Genomic DNA, 18,339 nt, shown 5'->3' on the forward strand with positions numbered 1-18,339 from the left:
CACACCACACCACCACCACCACCACACACCACACACCACCACACCACAATCAAGAACTCATAGACGTTTCCAATGATGCGATGATAAAATTCGAACATAAGATCGAACAAATAGTCATTTTTTACAATACCGTTTAGACCACACTATACACTTTCTGGGTATAGGAACCAATCACCTCTGATAAATCCACCGGTGTGTCGCCTTTTTGCAACCAAAATTTCCCTGCAGTAATCTCTCACATTCATACACTCTTTCTCATGTCCCACAAAACAAGGAGTGGAGCAGAGCGAGCTGTCCTCCAGTTTTCATTGTAAAGACTATAAGTCTTTATTCTCATCACTCCAATGTGAATGGACATCTACATTTACAATAGATGCTTGCAAGCTTGCCATTCCTTCATTACTTCAACATTTCTGTTGAGCAAATATTCGGCAATCCTCATTCGGACTACTACCGGGATCTGAGTGTGTCGTTTCCTGGTTCAAAGATCCATGCATGATTCCTCGCCAAAAAAAAAGAAAGCACGGGAAAAATCTTTTTCCGAGTTCCGCAGAAAACCGGATACATTATGTATGCACCTTAATTTTCTTTTCCACACGAATTTAGCCCGGTAAGCATATTATCAATGGACGAAACCCGATAAAATATCAATGGATTTCAAGGTCCCGGCTACAGGTATCAATTCTTTCGCAAGTTGAAAGGGTTGTTGTAGTACGGTCACGTAATTGTGCAGAGCTATCCATAGAATACCTTTCAGGTAAGAAGAGGCTGGTGGGGTAAGTTTGCGTGCCCACATAGAGTAATGATACCGAGAAGGCGTTTTTTCAGTCTCCATTCGCGGAATTATTACATTGTTTCCTTCTGTAACAATAGACTCCCGCAAAGTACTCCAAGAGTGTCCCCCTGTCTGTCGTCAGAGAGGGGAGAGACGGACAGAATTGCTAAGCTTTGTTCAATAAATTCTGTGGTGCAGTCTCCAAAATCTTACTAAAGCAGCATTATCTTAGAGAGTCATGTTTATATACATATATATCTTGATTATGGTATTTCAGAAATACGTGGTATACTTTAAACTGGATCTTGATGGTAATACGGAGTGTAATCAGACGCATACCATAGAAAAGACATCGCTTACCCCAGAATAGAAGGTATGAAAAATATTTTTTTTTCTTTTTTCTTAGCCGTATGGCAACATTGCTCTATCGGACCTGCTAGTTGACAAACGGGAAGTCGTGCTCCATATATCAATAAAAAAATTATGGGAGGTTTGGTTAGCGGAGATAGATCGCGTACAAGGAAAAATGATTCCGGATGGTGGGAACGGATGACTTTTGAAAGGTTTAAATGCGAGGGATAATTTCGAGGAAACGAGTAACGTAATCAAACCATTTTCTTTCTTCAATGACTTTCGACGTTGACAATTTACTTGAGCAATTAACCACCGAAGAAAAGGTGTCGCTAATCTCTGCTGTCGATTTCTGGCATACTGCCAAGATCGAGAGATTGGGTATCCCTTCTATTCGAGTTAGTGATGGACCAAACGGTATTAGAGGAACCAAATTTTTCGACGGTGTTCCTTCTGCTTGCTTCCCCAATGGAACATGTTTGGCATCAACTTTCGATGCTGAACTTTTGGAGAAAGCTGGTGAATTGATGGCACGTGAGGCCGATCATAAAGGAGCCCAAGTGATTTTAGGTCCAACCACAAACATTCAGAGAGGACCTCTCGGAGGTCGTGGCTTTGAGAGTTTCAGTGAGGATCCTTACTTGAGTGGTATTTCCACTGCCTCTATTGTCGGTGGTATTCAAAAGACCGGTAAGGTTGCTGCCACTGTCAAGCATTTTGTCTGCAATGACTTGGAACACGAGAGATTCAGTTCCAATAGTGTCGTAAGTGAAAGAGCCTTGAGAGAAATCTATTTGGAACCTTTCAGATTGGCTATCAAGTTGGCTGATCCTAAATGTATTATGACCAGTTACAACAAAGTTAATGGTGTCCATTGTTCGGAAAACTACAAGTTGACTCAGAAGATTTTGAGAGGAGAATGGAAATGGAACGGCATGATTATGAGTGACTGGTATGGTACTTATTCTTCTGTTGAAGCCATCCAGCACGGAATTGACATTGAATTTCCCGGCCCCACAAGATTTAGAAAATGGGACGTTATCAAGCATTTGCTTCAATCCAAAGAGAATGACTTGAGAGAAGGGGACATTGACGACCGTTGTAGACATGTTTTAGACCTAGTCAAATATGTTGTTGATTCTAGAGGTGAAGGACCTTACAGCACTTTGGAAGATACAAAGAACAACACTCCTAAGACCAGTGCAACGCTAAGAAAGATTGCCGCTGATGGAATAGTTTTGTTGAAGAACGATAAAAATGTGTTGCCATTGTCAAAAGGAAAGTCTACAGTTGTTATTGGTCCTAATGCAGTCGCACTAAACACCTATTCTGGTGGAGGTTCTGCCTCTTTGAACCCTTACTATGTGGTTACACCTTTGGAGGGTATCAAGAATAAAGTCGATAATGTTGACTTCACCATAGGTTGCCACTCTCATAAGGCTTTAGGTGGCCTTTTTGAGTCCATGACTAACGACTTGGACAAATCCAAAAAGGGAGTTAGAGCTCGTTTCTACACTAAACCAATTGATGAAAGATCGTCTGCTGAAAAGCCTATTGATGAATTGGTTGTCCGCAATTCCTACGTGACTTTGTTCGACTATTCCAATGCTGCTGTTGATACTAAGACGAAATTGTTCTATACAGATTTCGAAGGTGTGTTTACACCAACAGAAACTGCCGACTACGAATTTGGATGTCAAGTGTTTGGTACTGCCTTAATCTATCTCAACGATAAGTTGTTGATTGATAACAAGACCCACCAGACTAAGGGTACTTTCTGTTTCAGCAGCGGTACCGTTGAGGAGACTGCCGTTGCTCATTTGAAGGCCGGTGAGAATTACAAGATCAGAGTTGAGTTTGGTTCAGGTATCACCTCCAAGCTCGCTTCCGATTTTGGTGCCGGTGGTTTGCAAGTTGGTGTCACTAAAGTTATCGATGCCGAAAAAGAGATCCAGCATGCTGTGTCCCTTGCAAAGTCTCATGACAATGTTATTCTTTGCATTGGTTTGAACAGTGAATGGGAAAGTGAAGGCTATGATCGTGATGACATGACTTTGCCTAGAAAGACTAACGATTTGGTGTCCGCAGTGCTCAAGGCCAATCCTAACACTGTGGTGGTTAATCAATCGGGTACACCAGTTGAGATGCCATGGTTGAAAGATTGTCAAACATTGGTTCAAGCTTGGTACGGTGGTAACGAATTGGGTAACGCTATTGCCGATGTCCTATTCGGTGACGTTGTTCCAAGTGGTAAATTGTCCTTGAGTTGGCCATTTAAAAACCAGGACAATCCTGCCTACTTGAATTTCCACACCGAAAAGGGCCGTGTCTTGTACGGTGAAGACGTCTTTGTTGGTTACAGATACTACGAGAAATTGCAGAGCCAAGTTGCATTCCCATTCGGTTATGGTTTGTCTTACACCACTTTCAAGTACGATGATTTAAAGGTCACAGTTAACGATACTACCGTTACTGCATCCTTTACCGTGGCCAATTCTGGTGATAAGTATACCGGTAAGGAGGCTGTTCAATTGTATGTTGCATCATTGAATCCATCGGTTATTAGACCTGTCAAGGAATTGAAAGCATTTGCTAAGACGGAATTGAAACCGGGTGAATCTCAAACTATCAAGTTAAGCTTGAACTTGAAGGAAGCTTGCTCTTACTTTGACGAATACGAGAATAAATGGTGTTTAGAGGCTGGTAAGTACCAGATTCAAGTTGGTAGTAGCAGTGATGACATCCATTTGATTGGGGACTTTGAAGTCCAAAAGACTGTATACTTTTTGGAATTATGAACCTGAAATGATTGTTTTTGATTTTTTTAGATGAAATTTAGGCTACTTTTTATTGTTATAGCTCAAGACATATTTGTAATGTTGGACCAGTAATATGATAGTAGTAATATGATGTTATGCAATTTCCTAATATCTTACTGATTAGAGCTGGCTTCTCCGTGTAGATTGTATTCTCCTTTGAAGCAGTTCTTGATGTCAACCAAAGGGAGAAGCCCATGGGAAAATAAAATATCGTGCGCTAGAAAGAGATACATGAAGGGGCCTCCAAAGTGCGGCTGTCATTTCGAGATGGTTTCTTACCACAAGTTGTGAACAAGGACTTAAGTCAATTTGCTTTGGACTTCTAGATAATCTACAGCAATGAAACTTGCTGAGATAATACATTTCAATAATTAGTATTAGGATCGTGTGTTTTGTTTCAGTAGCCGTACTCATTTTCAATGACTCAGTGCGCTTCCTTTCTTCTGTTATATTCTTCACCAAATAAAACTAAATTGAGTATAAACTCAGAAGTATACAGACAATCATTCTAAATATATGAATACTCTCTTTAGGTTAAATAAAAACCCAAACAATAAAGTGATTCTACTTATAATCAGCTTAATTTGAACGAAATATCAGGTATCGTTTATGAGTTACACTCAAATTTACCTCCATGCTACCACCAATTTTGTTGTTGTACATGTAGTGAAATCACGTTACCAATAAAGGAAATCACTCTCTTTGGATATTTAGGATTGAACGCTCAGAATCAAAAGCAATGATTTTGATTTTTCTGAGACTGATGATTGAGCAAATAATGAACCCGGGACTAATGCTGAAATTAGCTCCGAAATGAGGCATAAATATTACCGCTTTTATATGTAGAGTGTACTACGTAATGATAACATCGACCCTACTCTATAATATTGGACAATGAGTAGAATATAAACGAGCTGAACAACTAACTAAAAAATCGCCCTGTCTAGGCATCCACGTTGCTCATACGGAATTTTCTTTGACCAACCAAGGTCACATTGTCGATGCGCTTCCTTATTTGTTTGAGTTCGTCGTCGGTAAAATGGATATTCCTCGATTCAAAATTCTCCACGACACGCGCGACATGAGAAGTACCTGGAATTGGTATAGCATTCTGATGCAATATCCAAGCTAGGGCAAACTGTGAAGGCTTCACCCCCTTGGCTTTGGAAAGTTCTTCCACTACACGAACCAACTCCAGGTTTTTGTCGAAATTTCCCTCCGAAAACCGAGGATGATCTTTTCTCGAATCATTGATATCGTCCCTCTTCTTGAAGGTTCCAGTTAAAAAACCACGGCCTAGCGGAGAGTAGGCAACAAAAGCCACTCCCAACTCGTCACATGCATCCTTTAATCCCGTTTCCTCTGCAGACCGATCAAATAGAGAATATTCTCTCTGAACAGCATCAATTTTAGTGATGCTGTTTGCCCGACGAAGCTGCTTTGCCGTACATTCGCTTATTCCGAGAAACTTTGCCTTGCCCGAATTACGGATCTCAGCCATAGCACTCACACTGTCCTCAATCGGAACATTAGGATCAACTCTATGTAGATAGTAAAGATCAACATAATCAACTCCAAGGTTCTTCAAAGAACGATCAAAAGCCATCTTGCAATACTCAGGCGAACCATCAATCACTTGATTGGAACCGTTTTTCTTGAACCCAAACTTAGTACAAAGAAATATGTCCTCACGTGGAATATTATACTTCTTCAAAAACTCACCTATAAATCTCTCGCTCTCACCATAACCAGTGTTACTGTAAACGTCAGCAGTATCCCAGAATCGGCAACCCAAGTCATAAGCTTTCTTTAGGACCAACATAGGGTCGTCTCGATTTGTCTTGTAAGCGTCTACAAGACTCATGGCACCAAAACCAGGAGCTGGCACAACGACATCACCGATCTTCAAGATTTGCTTTGACATCGGAAAACTATAGTAGTTAGAATACAAAGTAAAAACTGTATTATAACCAAACACTAACAAACACGGATAAGAGAAGAAACCTCTATAAGAGTAAAGAGAACGAAAAGAACAGCTCAACAAATAACGGAGGTGAAATCCGTCTAAATTACTACTGATGTTCACGTGACTGACTAATGAAAATCTCGTCAAAAGGATGTCGTCATTTAAGAAAAAAAAGGTGGGGAAAGGGATGAAATACTGCAACAGCCCTTTTAACTCCAGCTTATCAATAAGTGCAGAGCTTCATCTAAAATCCTAGTCTATTCAACTGAAGTTGTTTGTGCCCTTAGCCCTTTGAAAGCCCGAAGACACTCACTGATTAACTTTGACATCTGGAGATCTCTTCTCCGTGTACACCTCGCGCAAAATTTGTTTTCCATACTGAACCGGAAAGCCCTGACAAAATCTGTCCATTTCCCAGCTACTTAACAAAATTCTGAATTGTCTTTACAAACACACTCTCTAAATCACTTCCAGCCACATTCAAGATGGGTACTTCACTTCTTATTAATTAAGGCTCTTCTATGTAATTCTGCAGAGTGTAAGAAAGGAGAGAAGAGAGTAATTTTGATGGCAGAATCACCCTCTGTAACCAACTCACAAAATCCCATTTTGATAGGAGATCTGGCACTTAACAAAATTGAGATGTTGGATTACAAAATTTTGAGATATAACTGACCGGTATTACGATTCCTCTTTAGATAGTCTACTTTAGATAAGTTAGGTCTGCTGAAAGCGGCTTTTTTTTCATGGATATCCAGCTGATAACAGCTCAGTAATACGTTATGGCTTCTTTGAGATAAGTGTATTTAATACGATATCACACTCATTCACCGCATTCACTTATTCGGGAAACTGGCTCGCCGAAAAATGAATCCACCGCTTCCATTAGATTTCTCTATCCGATGAGCGAAGAGTCAGTCCATTTTTTTTCTCTTCCATGTAGCCCCTACATTTGTCTCTCGACTAATTGGGAAATAACGGCATTCGAGACCTACGATAAGATAAGATCCCTTGAATGATCTGAAATAAAATTTGACACGTATAAAATAAGCTGATGGTCCATTAACTCGATGAACAATCGTGTAGCCAGTTAGCACATAAACAATAGTAGATCTTTCATTATGTCTAAGGTCGATATTGATGTTTACCAGGAACCTTTATCAGATGATAATTTTCCGAACTCCAAAGAAGTGGAGCTTGAAGAACCCACCACCGGTGTGCAAAAGGTGCTAAAGTTCTTCAAAAAGCTACTAAAGAAGCTGGAAATCGACGGAACAGAAGAACTTTCCATATCCCAGCTTTTCCTATACAACTATGATTTGAAACCAGTGGAAAGTGCTAGACGTACCTGGAGATGGTGGAACTTTATCAACTTTTGGATTGCCGATGCTTTCAACGTTAACACTTGGCAGATTGCAGGAACAGGTGTCACAGCTGGCTTATCTTGGTGGGTTGTTTGGATTACGGTGTGGCTCGGATACTTCTTTGTTGCCTGTTTCATCACTTTGTCGTCCAGGGTTGGTACCTATTACCATGTTTCCTTCCCTGTCTCCTGTAGATCATCCTTTGGAATTTGGGGATCTTTATGGCCCGTGATCAATCGTGTTGTCATGGCATGCGTTTGGTTTGGAGTTCAATCAGCTATTGGTTCAAACTGTGTCCAGCTTATGCTTATGGCAATTTTTGGTAATGATTTAGATACTAGGATACCTAACAAAATGAAAGGTGATACCATTACTTCCTTCGGAATGCTTTCCTTTTTCATTTTCTGGTTTTGCCAGCTTCCATTTATCTACTTGAGGCCACATACTGTTAGACACTTATTTACTGTCAAGGCTATAATTTGTCCCATTGCTGGTTTTTCTTTTCTTATCTGGACTATGGTTAAAGCAGGTGGTGGCGGTCCCGTCATCAGACAAAAATCCACTCTCAGTGGATCGGCTTTTGCCTGGGCTTTCATCAATTCTACCATGAATGCCTTAGCCAACTTTGCTACTTTGATTGTTAATGCCCCGGACTTTACCCGTATGGCAACTACAAGTAGAGCTCCATTATGGTCTCAGTTCTTTACCATTCCAATCTGCTTTTCGATTACCTGTTTAATCGGTGTTTTAGTCTCTTCAGCATCAACAATTCTCTACGGTGAGACGTACTGGAATCCATTGGATGTTTTGGGAAAGTTCTTAGTTACAGAGAAAAGTGGTTCACGTGCCGGTGTGTTTTTCATAAGTCTAGGCTTTGCCATCGCTCAAGTCGGTACTAATATCTCCGCAAATTCCATCAGTGCGGGCACTGATGCTACAGCCCTTCTTCCAAAATACATGAATATTCGTCGTGGAGGTTTTATTTGTGCCATTGTCGGTTACTGCATTTGCCCATGGAACCTTTTAAGTTCTTCTTCAATGTTCACAACCTACCTTTCTGCCTATGCAGTTTTCCTTTCTTCCATTGCAGGCGTTATCTTTGCTGATTATTTTGTATTGAAGAAAGGCTACCTCAAATTGAAAGATTTGTACGTTGCTGATAACTCAAGTTCGTACTACTTCTGGAAGGGAATTAACTGGAGAGCTTTTGGGGCATATATTTGTGGTATTCTTCCCAACATCGTTGGCTTTGTCGGCGCCACCAAAACACATAAGGTTCCTGATGGTGCGATGAAAATTTACTATCTCTCTTACTTCACTGGTTACATTTCAGCAGCAGGTATGATGATTGTGCTTAACCTAATCTGGCCAAGTAAAGGCATTCCAGGTAAAATTCTAGAAAAGAAATGGCTTGAGGAATGGCAGGAAGTGGAAGACTTCGATATTTTCTTTGCAGCCAAGCGTGGTGATGCAGAGCCTGTTATGTCAAATCCGAATGATGATTTTATTTGTGGATAGTTTAAACTTATTTGATAAATTTAATTATGCGTATCTATCTTGCTATTCTCTCCAATCCTTCCGCATATGCTCTATCCAAAACTGCCAATGCCAATGAGAGATCAGAAAATGAAGAATTATTGCATCTCAACCACCACCTATAGTTATCCAGAAGACCCTTAACAGTATCCCTTTCTTGGGCAGATTCAACTAGGGAGTAAACGAGCAAGAAGAAGTTTGCAGCCAGAGCAAAATTCAATCTTGACCACGAATACCAAAAATATTGAAAATGATCAGCCTTGATTTTACCCACAAGGCACAATATGCTGCGTAGGCAATCCAGAGACGAATCGAATATCGAATCTCTGTATCTATGCTGTGATCTTTCATCGGATGCTTTCAGTTTATGAAGCAAATGACGAAGAATAATCAATTTAGCAGCCTGAATGGCCAGCTGTATTGATGCATTGGCCCATGCAATCTGCCCAGTGATTTGTGAAGAAACTTGTAAGCTTCGAGGAGAGTCTTCTTCCATCGCTGTAACCTTATCTAGCAATTGCCATCCCATACGATATATAGTCTCAAAAGAAAAGGAGGACATATGTGAGTATAAAAACTCATCACAAATTGTGGCCACAAGTGATGATATATTGACCATGAAGCAAAAACTCACTACCGAAAGCTTGAAGTTTTCAGAATCTCTTTCATTCATGCTATATGACTCAAAGTCATTTGGAGTTAAGGGACTCACATGCCAGTAGCGGCTAGCGATATGTAGTGGAAGCCCATAACATGCAGCAAACCACGTGTCCTGAACAAGAAAACACCACCAAATTCTTCTGCGTAATCTTTTATCCCAGCTTGGAATATGCCATTCGAGACATTCATGATTATAGCCCATAGTCTCAGCCAAAGAAGCTGCCATGCCGAGAACAGTCCACACAAAGGGAGTATCCGGTTTTGAAAGATCAACTGGTCGTTTTTGGGATAAAAGAATGCAAGCCTGAAGAGAAGAATAATTTGGCATTTCCTGCTCTTCCATCATGGCGGATCGTGCAATCTTGAATAACGTAATATCTGAGGGTGGAGTGTATTGCTGAAGGACAGGATCAATTGCCCAATAATCCATACCCAACGTGAGGAGGGTAGCAAGAAGCGAATTATGGAACTCCAACATATTTTGGTTGGTACCAAAGTAGAAGAGGCCCCTGGAAAAAAGCGGTAAGAAAGGATTGATGTATCTAAAATAGATAAGAAGAAGACGAGGCCCAAAACTTCCGATTAGAGCACGAATCTTTTCCTTAGTAGCCACATCCTGACGAGACATTCCGGGATCGTTACGCACAAGAAGTATTGAAGAACCAGTTGAATGTATATTATCAGGTGTCTGCTCAACAAGCTTTCTATAGAAAACTGATTCATCTGATGCCGATGAAACCCCAGAAAGGTCCATTTGTGAGAAAGAACCCAGCCTTGAAGTGGGACTTCTCCGTGATGTAGGAACTGGAAATTCTCCACCGCTGAATTCCCCTTCTACAGGGCCTTCGTCTTCATGGGCAAGCTTTGTATAAATATAAGGATCCATGTAAGAGTTTTCCGTAAGATATTGAACTTTGATTGCTTCGTCAGCATCAACTGAACCTTTAATGTATTTACGAATTTGCTGAAGTGAGCAGACTCCAAAACGATTTATTCCTTGGCTTTGAAGATGAAAACTTGGAAGCTGCTGAATATCCCCTACAGTAATCGTTGGAGCAAGAGCAGAGGAACCAGCCTTGGTTACTGAAGAAGAAAAAGGAGAAGAAACAGTGCTGACTTGGCTATTCGCTTCGGCCTTACTGGACAGTCGAGTATTTTTCATATCAACGTGTAATGAATCATTCTGAAGATCCTGAAACATGATATTCCACATATCAATTGTAAGCGGTAAATCAAACTCATATGATTGGATAGGTGTGACAGGTGGCTGATTCTCAAGGTTGGGAATATACTCTGATGTGCTCAAGAGACTTTCTGAAGCACCAAGAGGTACTCCAGAATCAATGGAGTTCACAGTGGTCGTGCATACATCTATTGCTTCTGAAGAAGAATTACGACCCACAGATTTCATCTGAGTGGAATAGTTTATAGAGTCGGTGAGTTCTGTAGGCCTTACAGAATCATTATCATCTTCTGCAGAGGTAACGTCTCGATGTGCTTCATTTGTATTAGACATTTCCTTCTCTCCTCGACAATCTTCATCAATCTCACGGACAACATCTGTATCGTTTTGCTTCACCTTAGGAACATAAAAGTGAATTTGTGGCTCCGAAGGCTTTTTTTTTGGTCTTGTAACCTGAATGCTCTCATTAAATGAGCAGTTCCCGCCACGACGTGTACATAACATACATGGTGGTTTATCATGTATGATGCAACATGTCTTCCGTCTACGGCAAAAATCGCAGGGCCGATGCTTCTTCGATCGATAAGGTCGACCTCGCTTCGATATCGCAAATGACTCTTTGGGGTTTCTTGATACTTCGCTAACTACTTTCTGCATAAGGAAAGTTGAAGGAAACCTTAGCTATATGGATCTTACAAAACAAACTATCAGTTATCGCAAAGGCAGGTAAAGGGTTTTCTTGGTATCTAGTCTTTCCTGTTCCAACCACATTACGTTTATTGGTAATCGAACGATTTTATGCTTATCGTCGAAGCTGTTGTCCCAATTGAGTAATTTTCGGCCATCAGGATAAGGTTTCCTAATTCGGTTATCCGAGATACTGATCGCTTACGGATGCTATCGAGGCTACGGCGAAATCCGAAAACTAATATTATGTGGCGAAGTTCGTGGCGAAGTTGGCCGCTTAAACCGTTTTGGGTTATTCCGGCAAAGGACATGGTTATAGGGTATGAAACGAGATGGCTAAAAGTAAAGTAAAAACAGAGAACTCTGCAGATATATAAAGGTGGTCAAATGAAATGACTTAAAAGAAAGTTGTCACATTGAGCCACAGATCTTGAGAATTATGGAGTACGATCTAGTGATTTACAACGGAGTAATTGTGAATGCTTCAACAGTCATCAATCCTCCTGCCTATATAGGCATTAAAAAGGAGAAGATAGCCTGTATTTCAACGGAACCCTTAAATGGTAAGATAATGATAGATGCGGAAGGCGGTATTATTACACCAGGTGGGATTGATGCCCACGTCCATGTCAGCCAACCCTGTACCAGTGACACATTTGATTCTGCAACCAGGTCTTCCATCTGTGGCGGTACAACATCATTCATCTGTTTTGCTACTCAAGAGAGGGGGGTGGAATCATCGATTCCTGATTTGAAGAACTATATCAAGTTGGCACATGGCAAAAGTTTCTGCGATTATGGTATGCACATGATTGTCACCGATCCTACAGACCAGTTTCTCGAAGAGGAAATGCCTGTCTTAGTTAAGGACTATGGTATAACTTCAGTTAAAGTATACATGACATATGAGATTTGGAGCGTCAGTGACAAACAAATTTTGAAGGTTCTTTTGATGGGAAGAAAGTTGGGTGTTACTACGATGATTCATGCAGAGAATAACGATATTATTGAGTACTTGATTGAGAAGTTCGAGAAGGCAGGCACAACTCAACCCTTCTTTCATTCTGCTTCAAGGCCACTTGTATGCGAAGACGAAGCATCATATAGGGCTATTAGTTTGGCAAATATGGTTGATCAAGCTCTATTGATAGTTCATATGTCAACCAGCGAAAGCATGAAGCATGTTCACGATGCCCAGACCAAAAATTGTCCTATCTATTCGGAAACATGTCCTCAGTACTTGTTTTTAACCAGTGAATATCTAAAATCACACATCAATAGTAATTATTCTGAAGGTTCCGTTATTGACGATGGTTTACATATTAATGTTGATAAGAATGATTCTTTTCAAGGGGCAAAATACATTTGTTCTCCCCCTATTAGAGACTCTCAAGATGAACTTCAAGGTATCTGGCAAGCAGTGGAAAATGGAACAGTTACCATCTATTCCAGTGACCATTCACCTTGCAACTATGATGATAGAAAAGGAAAGAAAAAAGGCCTTAAGACAGATGGAACTATGGATTTTGCTGTGGTTCCTAATGGCTTACCTGGTGTTGAGACCAGATTGCCTTTGTTGTTTTGCTATGGTGTAGAAACAGGTCGAATTAGTCCTCAGAAATTTGTTGAAGTGTCATGCACAAATCCTGCCTCATTGTATGGCATGTCGAGCTTCAAGGGCTCCATAGATATTGGTTTAGATGCTGATATTATCATCTGGTATCCAAAGAATAAGATAAAACCATTTCAGCTTACAAACAGAATGCTTCACCATGATATTGATCATACTCCATTCGAAGGAATGACATTTACTAATTGGCCCAGATATTCCATCCTAAGAGGTAAAATTATTTGGGATAGAGATCATGGTGGATTGAACGAATCAAAGCCCAAAGGTAAGTTCTTGAAGAGAGGAAAGAGTACTTTTACATTGAACAAGAATAAAGCTCCGCCAAAGTATTTTGATTGAAGCTATATATATTAAATCCGCAACTTTATTGATATGATAATTGGGGTAACATAGTACAGACCATGGTTACGGTGACAATTCGCACACTGAAACACGAAGCTGTACAAGATAAAATAAGAGCAATAATACCTAGCTGTTAACTGGAAAGACCCATAATTCATTGAAGTTTTATTAAAATAGTCTACTCAACTCTTTCCTGATCATATCTTAAAATCGTTTCCAACAAAACTCTGAAACCAGCCTCAAGCTCGTCCGGCTTGGTATACTCCTCAGGATTATGAGAAATTCCATTCTTAGAAGGAACAAATATCATTGCAGTCGGTATGACAGAACCAGTTGCACAAGAGTCGTGCCCTGCTCCACTCACCATTCTATGAGTATTTTCTTCTCCAACGACAGAATATGCACATTCTTCAATCAAGTCCACTAGATCTGTGTGAAAAACGGTGGTAGGAATTGGGTATGGATCACCTATCTCAACTTCCAAGGGGATGCCGTTACCAGCCTTGTTCAAGGTGATCTCATCAATCAATGCCCTGACATCCGTGTAAATTTTGTGAAGCCCTTCATCAGTGTGATGTCTAATATCAACAACAAAACTGACTTCACCAGGGATAACGTTAACCACATTTGGAGAGAGACTCATCATTCCGACAGAAGCAACACCATGGTGCTTCTTTCCGATCTCATTGATACCCGTAATAACCTTAGCTGTAGCAAGCAAAGCGTCTCTTCTATATTCGAGTGGAGTGGTACCAGTATGCTGTGGCATACCTTTGAAGGTAACATCTAGCCATCTGAAAGCTTGGGCACTTGTGAGGACTCCTATCCTCTTTCCCATCATTTCAAGAATCGGTCCTTGTTCAATATGAATCTCAAAGTGGCAGTTTAAGGGGTTGGCAACATGACTGGACTCCACAGACCCTTTGTAACCAATTCTATTGAGTTCTTCCAAGACAGTGGTTTTATTGTCATATACATCCTTTAACCCATATACATGCTCTTTGGTTGATATACCTGCCCAAACCGAAGAAGACATGAGTGACATCGGAAAACGTGCTCCTTCTTCATTGCACCAATCCACCAAAGTGATTGGATAGTTGGGAACATAGTCGTTAGCCTTTAAAGTTCTTAAAACCTGAAGACCAGAGAGAACACCAAAGATACCATCGTATCTACCACCGGTTGGCTGAGTATCAAGATGAGATCCCATACCAGTGGGCTTCGCATCCCTGTTCTTACCTGGAAAGGTAGCAAAAATGTTTCCGACTTCATCGACTATGACTTTACAGCCAAGAGATTTTGCCTGCTGAATGAACCAGTCCTTAACTTCCTTGTCATAATCTGAAAGCGCGAGTCTTCTCACACCCGTTTGAGTTGGTTCTGGTCCCCAACGGTTTTTGGCTCCGAACTTTTCGGCCGTCTGGTGAATTGTATCAACCAATTCACCTGAGTTAATTTTTAGTGCGCCGGATAAAAGAGTCATTATAGTATTCTGAGTAGATTTTTATATCAATTTAGAGTACCATTGAAGGATGACAAATCTGAGAAGCTGAAATTACTTATGTATTTATACCTCGAGATGATAGGAAAATAGGATAAAAAACCTGATATTCGGGGAATTAGATGCCTGAAAGGGTTATTTGCAGGCACTTTACTTATCCATCTCAATTAACTTGCTCGAAGCTAAGATAAGTAGAATACATTAGCTATCAGTGCGAAAATTCGCCGATCCATCATCCCAATCGGGGAATTGCGGCCAAAGTTTTTTAGCGTCAGCTACTTATATGTGGAAGGTCCGGTCCGTCCATGAGACCTAGAAAACTTGGGTTCATCACCAAGAGAGATAGTACAAACAGACAGATAACGTTGCTTCCAGAGCAATGATGTTACGGAATCTCGGTTTTTTTACTTCCCTCAAATTAGCATGTATACGTTTACCACTTTGAATGGCTTCCCTTATTAGTTTATATACTCCTTCGATAACAAAACATAACCTCATCTCACAGCTGACCATCTCATTTCCGAATATGCCCTTAGATCCTACTAAGACTAAATGTAATTAAATTTTGATTTGGGACATAAGAAACTGTATAAAGTTATAATATGAAAGCAGATAGCATAAAACGTACCTCTTCAGGTATCAATCATTATTCTCGTGAAATTAACCTAATTGGACTCTTTATTCTCCTCTTCATCTGCAGTAGAAGAATACTCCTTTCTGAAAGCCATTCCAGGAGTGAAGTGTCTGTAAAGATCATCAACATCCTCCAACGACAAACCCTTTGTCTCAGGAACACATGCATACACAAAGAAGGTGGCGAAGACAACACAGCCGAAGAAAACGTAACCATAAGCAAAGTGAATAGCACCATTAATAAATGGAGTAAAGAAAGCAATCAAGAAACCCCAGATGTAGTTACTAGTTTGAGCAAGACCCATACCCTTAGATCTGATTCTCAATGGATAGGTCTCAGAAACAACAACGAAAACACATGGTCCCCAAGTTGTTGCAAAGAAGAAAATGAACAAACAGGAAAGGAAGATCATAGCATCACCGACAGACTTATTTGGATCAACACCAAATTCACCAGCATAAAGACTCTTATAACCAAGAGAAGCATAGATAACCAAACTTATCATCATACCGAAACATCCACCAAGCAAAGTCTTTCTTCTACCGAAACGATCAACAATCCAAAGCGAAGGGAAAGTAGAAGCGAAATTGACAATACCCAAAATGATAGAAGTTTGGAACGAATCATTCAATCCGACAGACTTGAAAATGGTGGTTCCATAATAAAAGAAATAATTATCACCGGTAAGCTGTTGCAAAGACTGTAACATGATACCGACAAATAATCTGTAGAAAAGCTTTGGCTTACCAGTAAACATTTCATTCCAACTGGCATTTCCAGCCAACCTTTCCGTTTCAATACCATCAATCAAATTGTTGACCTCTTGCAATGTGAAAGCAGAATCAACAGCACACTTATTGACCTTAGCAATAGACTTCTTGGCTTCCTCAATCTTTTGCTTTTCGACAAGATATCTTGGAGATTCAGGCATGAAAGTCATACCGAAGATCAAGAAAAGAGCCCAAGCGAAACAAAGACCCAATGGAATTCTCCACTGTTTAGAACCGTCATAACTATGATAAGTACCATAGACACAACAATAACCCAAAAATATACCAAGAGTAATCATTAATTGATAAGAAGAAACCAAAGCTCCTCTAATAGCTTTAGGAGAAGTTTCGGAGATAAACATCGGACATAAAACCGAGATAGAACCAACGGCAAGACCGGCAACAATTCTTCCAATGAAATATTGAATCCAAGAAGAAACAGAGGCAATCTGAATGACAATACCAACAATATAGACAACCATAGTCAGCATGATACCCTTCTTTCTTCCATACACATCACCCACTTTACTAAGAGTAGTACTTCCAACTGCACAACCAATACTGAAAATAGAGATAACCAATCCCTGTCTGACCTTGGTCATAACATAAGTTTGCTCGGATTCACTCCAAGTACCAAATCTCTGGACGAAATCAGGCATATTAGTGAAACCTCCAATGGAACCAGTATCCCAACCATAGACGAAACCTCCAAATGAAATAAGAAGTGTCATCATAGCAGAAAACCAGTAAGAAGAACCACTTTGTGGTATTTCAGCAGCTGCAACTGGAGCTTCATCAAGCTCCTTTTTGAGCTGAGAACGGTCGACAAATTGATCATTCTTTGATCCCTCTTGCACTTGTGAAGGGGAATCCAATTTAGAATTTGTTTCCGATGAGGAAGACATAACACTAATAGACTAGAATATAAAATGTAAAAGATAAGACGTATGAAAAATCTTACTTTTCTCTTGTAGATCCAGAGAGGAACAAAAAGTGTCAACCTAGAAAACACAACATTGTGCTCCTATTTATACTTATTCGTTGCTCAAATTATGATCGTTTCATTTATATTCCGATAGTACTGCCCCGTCTTTTCCGGGAAAACCTGATGCTTCTTTGGACAATAGATTCTTTTCGAACATGTGTAATTCATCCGTTGTCTCGCAAAATTTTTTTACCTGGAAGTTTTTTTGCGTCGGAATTTCTTTTCTTTTTTCTCTTCGATTATTTTTGATCTAATTGTATGAAATGGATGTCCGCCATTTCCTTGATACTTTATGATTACGGTTTATATACAATGTAGTTGGATACCTCAAGGCGAATAAGATGACCTTATTTGAATTACAGTTTCCTTGTAAACTGAAACGTTTGTACCCGAGGGTTGAATGCAAACGTTCAAGCGGATCTCAAGTTTTTCCGCGAGACAGCCAATTCCGGAAAAACTTTTCCTGGAACAATGATGGTCATCAATCAGAGTGGTCCGAGAATCCTTCGAAACAATAAGCTCCGGATAAATTATCCCACATAGACGGCCCATGCCTCCCCACTCACAGTGTGGAAAACTGAAATGTTATTCACGTGGGGATGTACGGTATGGAACTTATCCCGAGGCTTTAGACTGCTTTCGGCTAGGGGATCATAAAATATTCACGTATGATTATCTATCGTTTGATTATCACCGGCTAATCATGGGAAGTGGTAATCACTACAAAGTGCAGTTGTAAACAATAAAAAAATGATATATGCAAAGCTAATCCGAAGTTGAACCCGGCAAATGTAATGGCAACGGTTGTTCCGAGAATATTCCTCCACCCTGCCCTTTTCTCTCTACAAACTAGTTCAATGTTTACGATCTATACGAAAAGTTTCTTTTTAGTTTTTTCTCTCTAATGATGAGCTTCGAATACAATGACGTTTTCTGCAGTAATGTAGCCCACAGCCAACTTTCCCACTTTACGGTTTTCTGGAGTGCCGTGAATAGTACTCTTTGGGTACAGATTGCATTGTATTGCAGATGTATGTTGCTAATGCAATAGAGATAGTGCTGTTACTTATTCTTGACAGGTAATTAATCATAAGACTGACTACTCCAGACGCCGAGACAGGTGGCGCAACTATCAC

General features: G+C 40.2%; 7 protein-coding genes across 7 annotated transcripts; 3 read left to right on the forward strand and 4 right to left on the reverse strand.

Annotated features, from left to right (window-relative positions):
- Window positions 1-1,401: 1,401 nt before the first annotated feature.
- FOA43_002643 (uncharacterized protein) lies at window positions 1,402-3,924 on the forward strand (the record flags this gene model as incomplete). Its single annotated transcript, XM_038922929.1, has 1 exon — window positions 1,402-3,924. One exon carries the CDS (start codon window positions 1,402-1,404, stop codon window positions 3,922-3,924), a length of 2,523 nt encoding a protein of 840 aa, XP_038778857.1.
- A 964-nt stretch (window positions 3,925-4,888) lies between these two features.
- On the reverse strand, window positions 4,889-6,240 carry FOA43_002644 (uncharacterized protein; the record flags this gene model as incomplete). The annotated part of the gene is made up of 2 exons (XM_038922930.1): window positions 4,889-5,876; window positions 6,233-6,240. 2 exons carry the CDS (start codon window positions 6,238-6,240, stop codon window positions 4,889-4,891), a joined length of 996 nt encoding a protein of 331 aa, XP_038778858.1.
- A 792-nt stretch (window positions 6,241-7,032) lies between these two features.
- Window positions 7,033-8,793, forward strand: FOA43_002645 (uncharacterized protein; the record flags this gene model as incomplete). The annotated part of the gene is made up of 1 exon (XM_038922931.1): window positions 7,033-8,793. One exon carries the CDS (start codon window positions 7,033-7,035, stop codon window positions 8,791-8,793), a length of 1,761 nt encoding a protein of 586 aa, XP_038778859.1.
- A 34-nt stretch (window positions 8,794-8,827) lies between these two features.
- On the reverse strand, window positions 8,828-11,158 carry FOA43_002646 (uncharacterized protein; the record flags this gene model as incomplete). The annotated part of the gene is made up of 1 exon (XM_038922932.1): window positions 8,828-11,158. One exon carries the CDS (start codon window positions 11,156-11,158, stop codon window positions 8,828-8,830), a length of 2,331 nt encoding a protein of 776 aa, XP_038778860.1.
- A 622-nt stretch (window positions 11,159-11,780) lies between these two features.
- Window positions 11,781-13,310, forward strand: FOA43_002647 (uncharacterized protein; the record flags this gene model as incomplete). Its single annotated transcript, XM_038922933.1, has 1 exon — window positions 11,781-13,310. One exon carries the CDS (start codon window positions 11,781-11,783, stop codon window positions 13,308-13,310), a length of 1,530 nt encoding a protein of 509 aa, XP_038778861.1.
- Window positions 13,311-13,491: 181 nt separating this feature from the next.
- On the reverse strand, window positions 13,492-14,796 carry FOA43_002648 (uncharacterized protein; the record flags this gene model as incomplete). Its single annotated transcript, XM_038922934.1, has 1 exon — window positions 13,492-14,796. One exon carries the CDS (start codon window positions 14,794-14,796, stop codon window positions 13,492-13,494), a length of 1,305 nt encoding a protein of 434 aa, XP_038778862.1.
- Window positions 14,797-15,479: 683 nt separating this feature from the next.
- On the reverse strand, window positions 15,480-17,123 carry FOA43_002649 (uncharacterized protein; the record flags this gene model as incomplete). The annotated part of the gene is made up of 1 exon (XM_038922935.1): window positions 15,480-17,123. One exon carries the CDS (start codon window positions 17,121-17,123, stop codon window positions 15,480-15,482), a length of 1,644 nt encoding a protein of 547 aa, XP_038778863.1.
- Between the last annotated feature and the right edge of the window lie 1,216 nt (window positions 17,124-18,339).

Source organism: Brettanomyces nanus, chromosome 3 (genome assembly GCF_011074865.1).
Source record: "Brettanomyces nanus chromosome 3, complete sequence".
Classification (NCBI taxonomy): Eukaryota; Fungi; Ascomycota; class Pichiomycetes; order Pichiales; family Pichiaceae; genus Brettanomyces; species Brettanomyces nanus.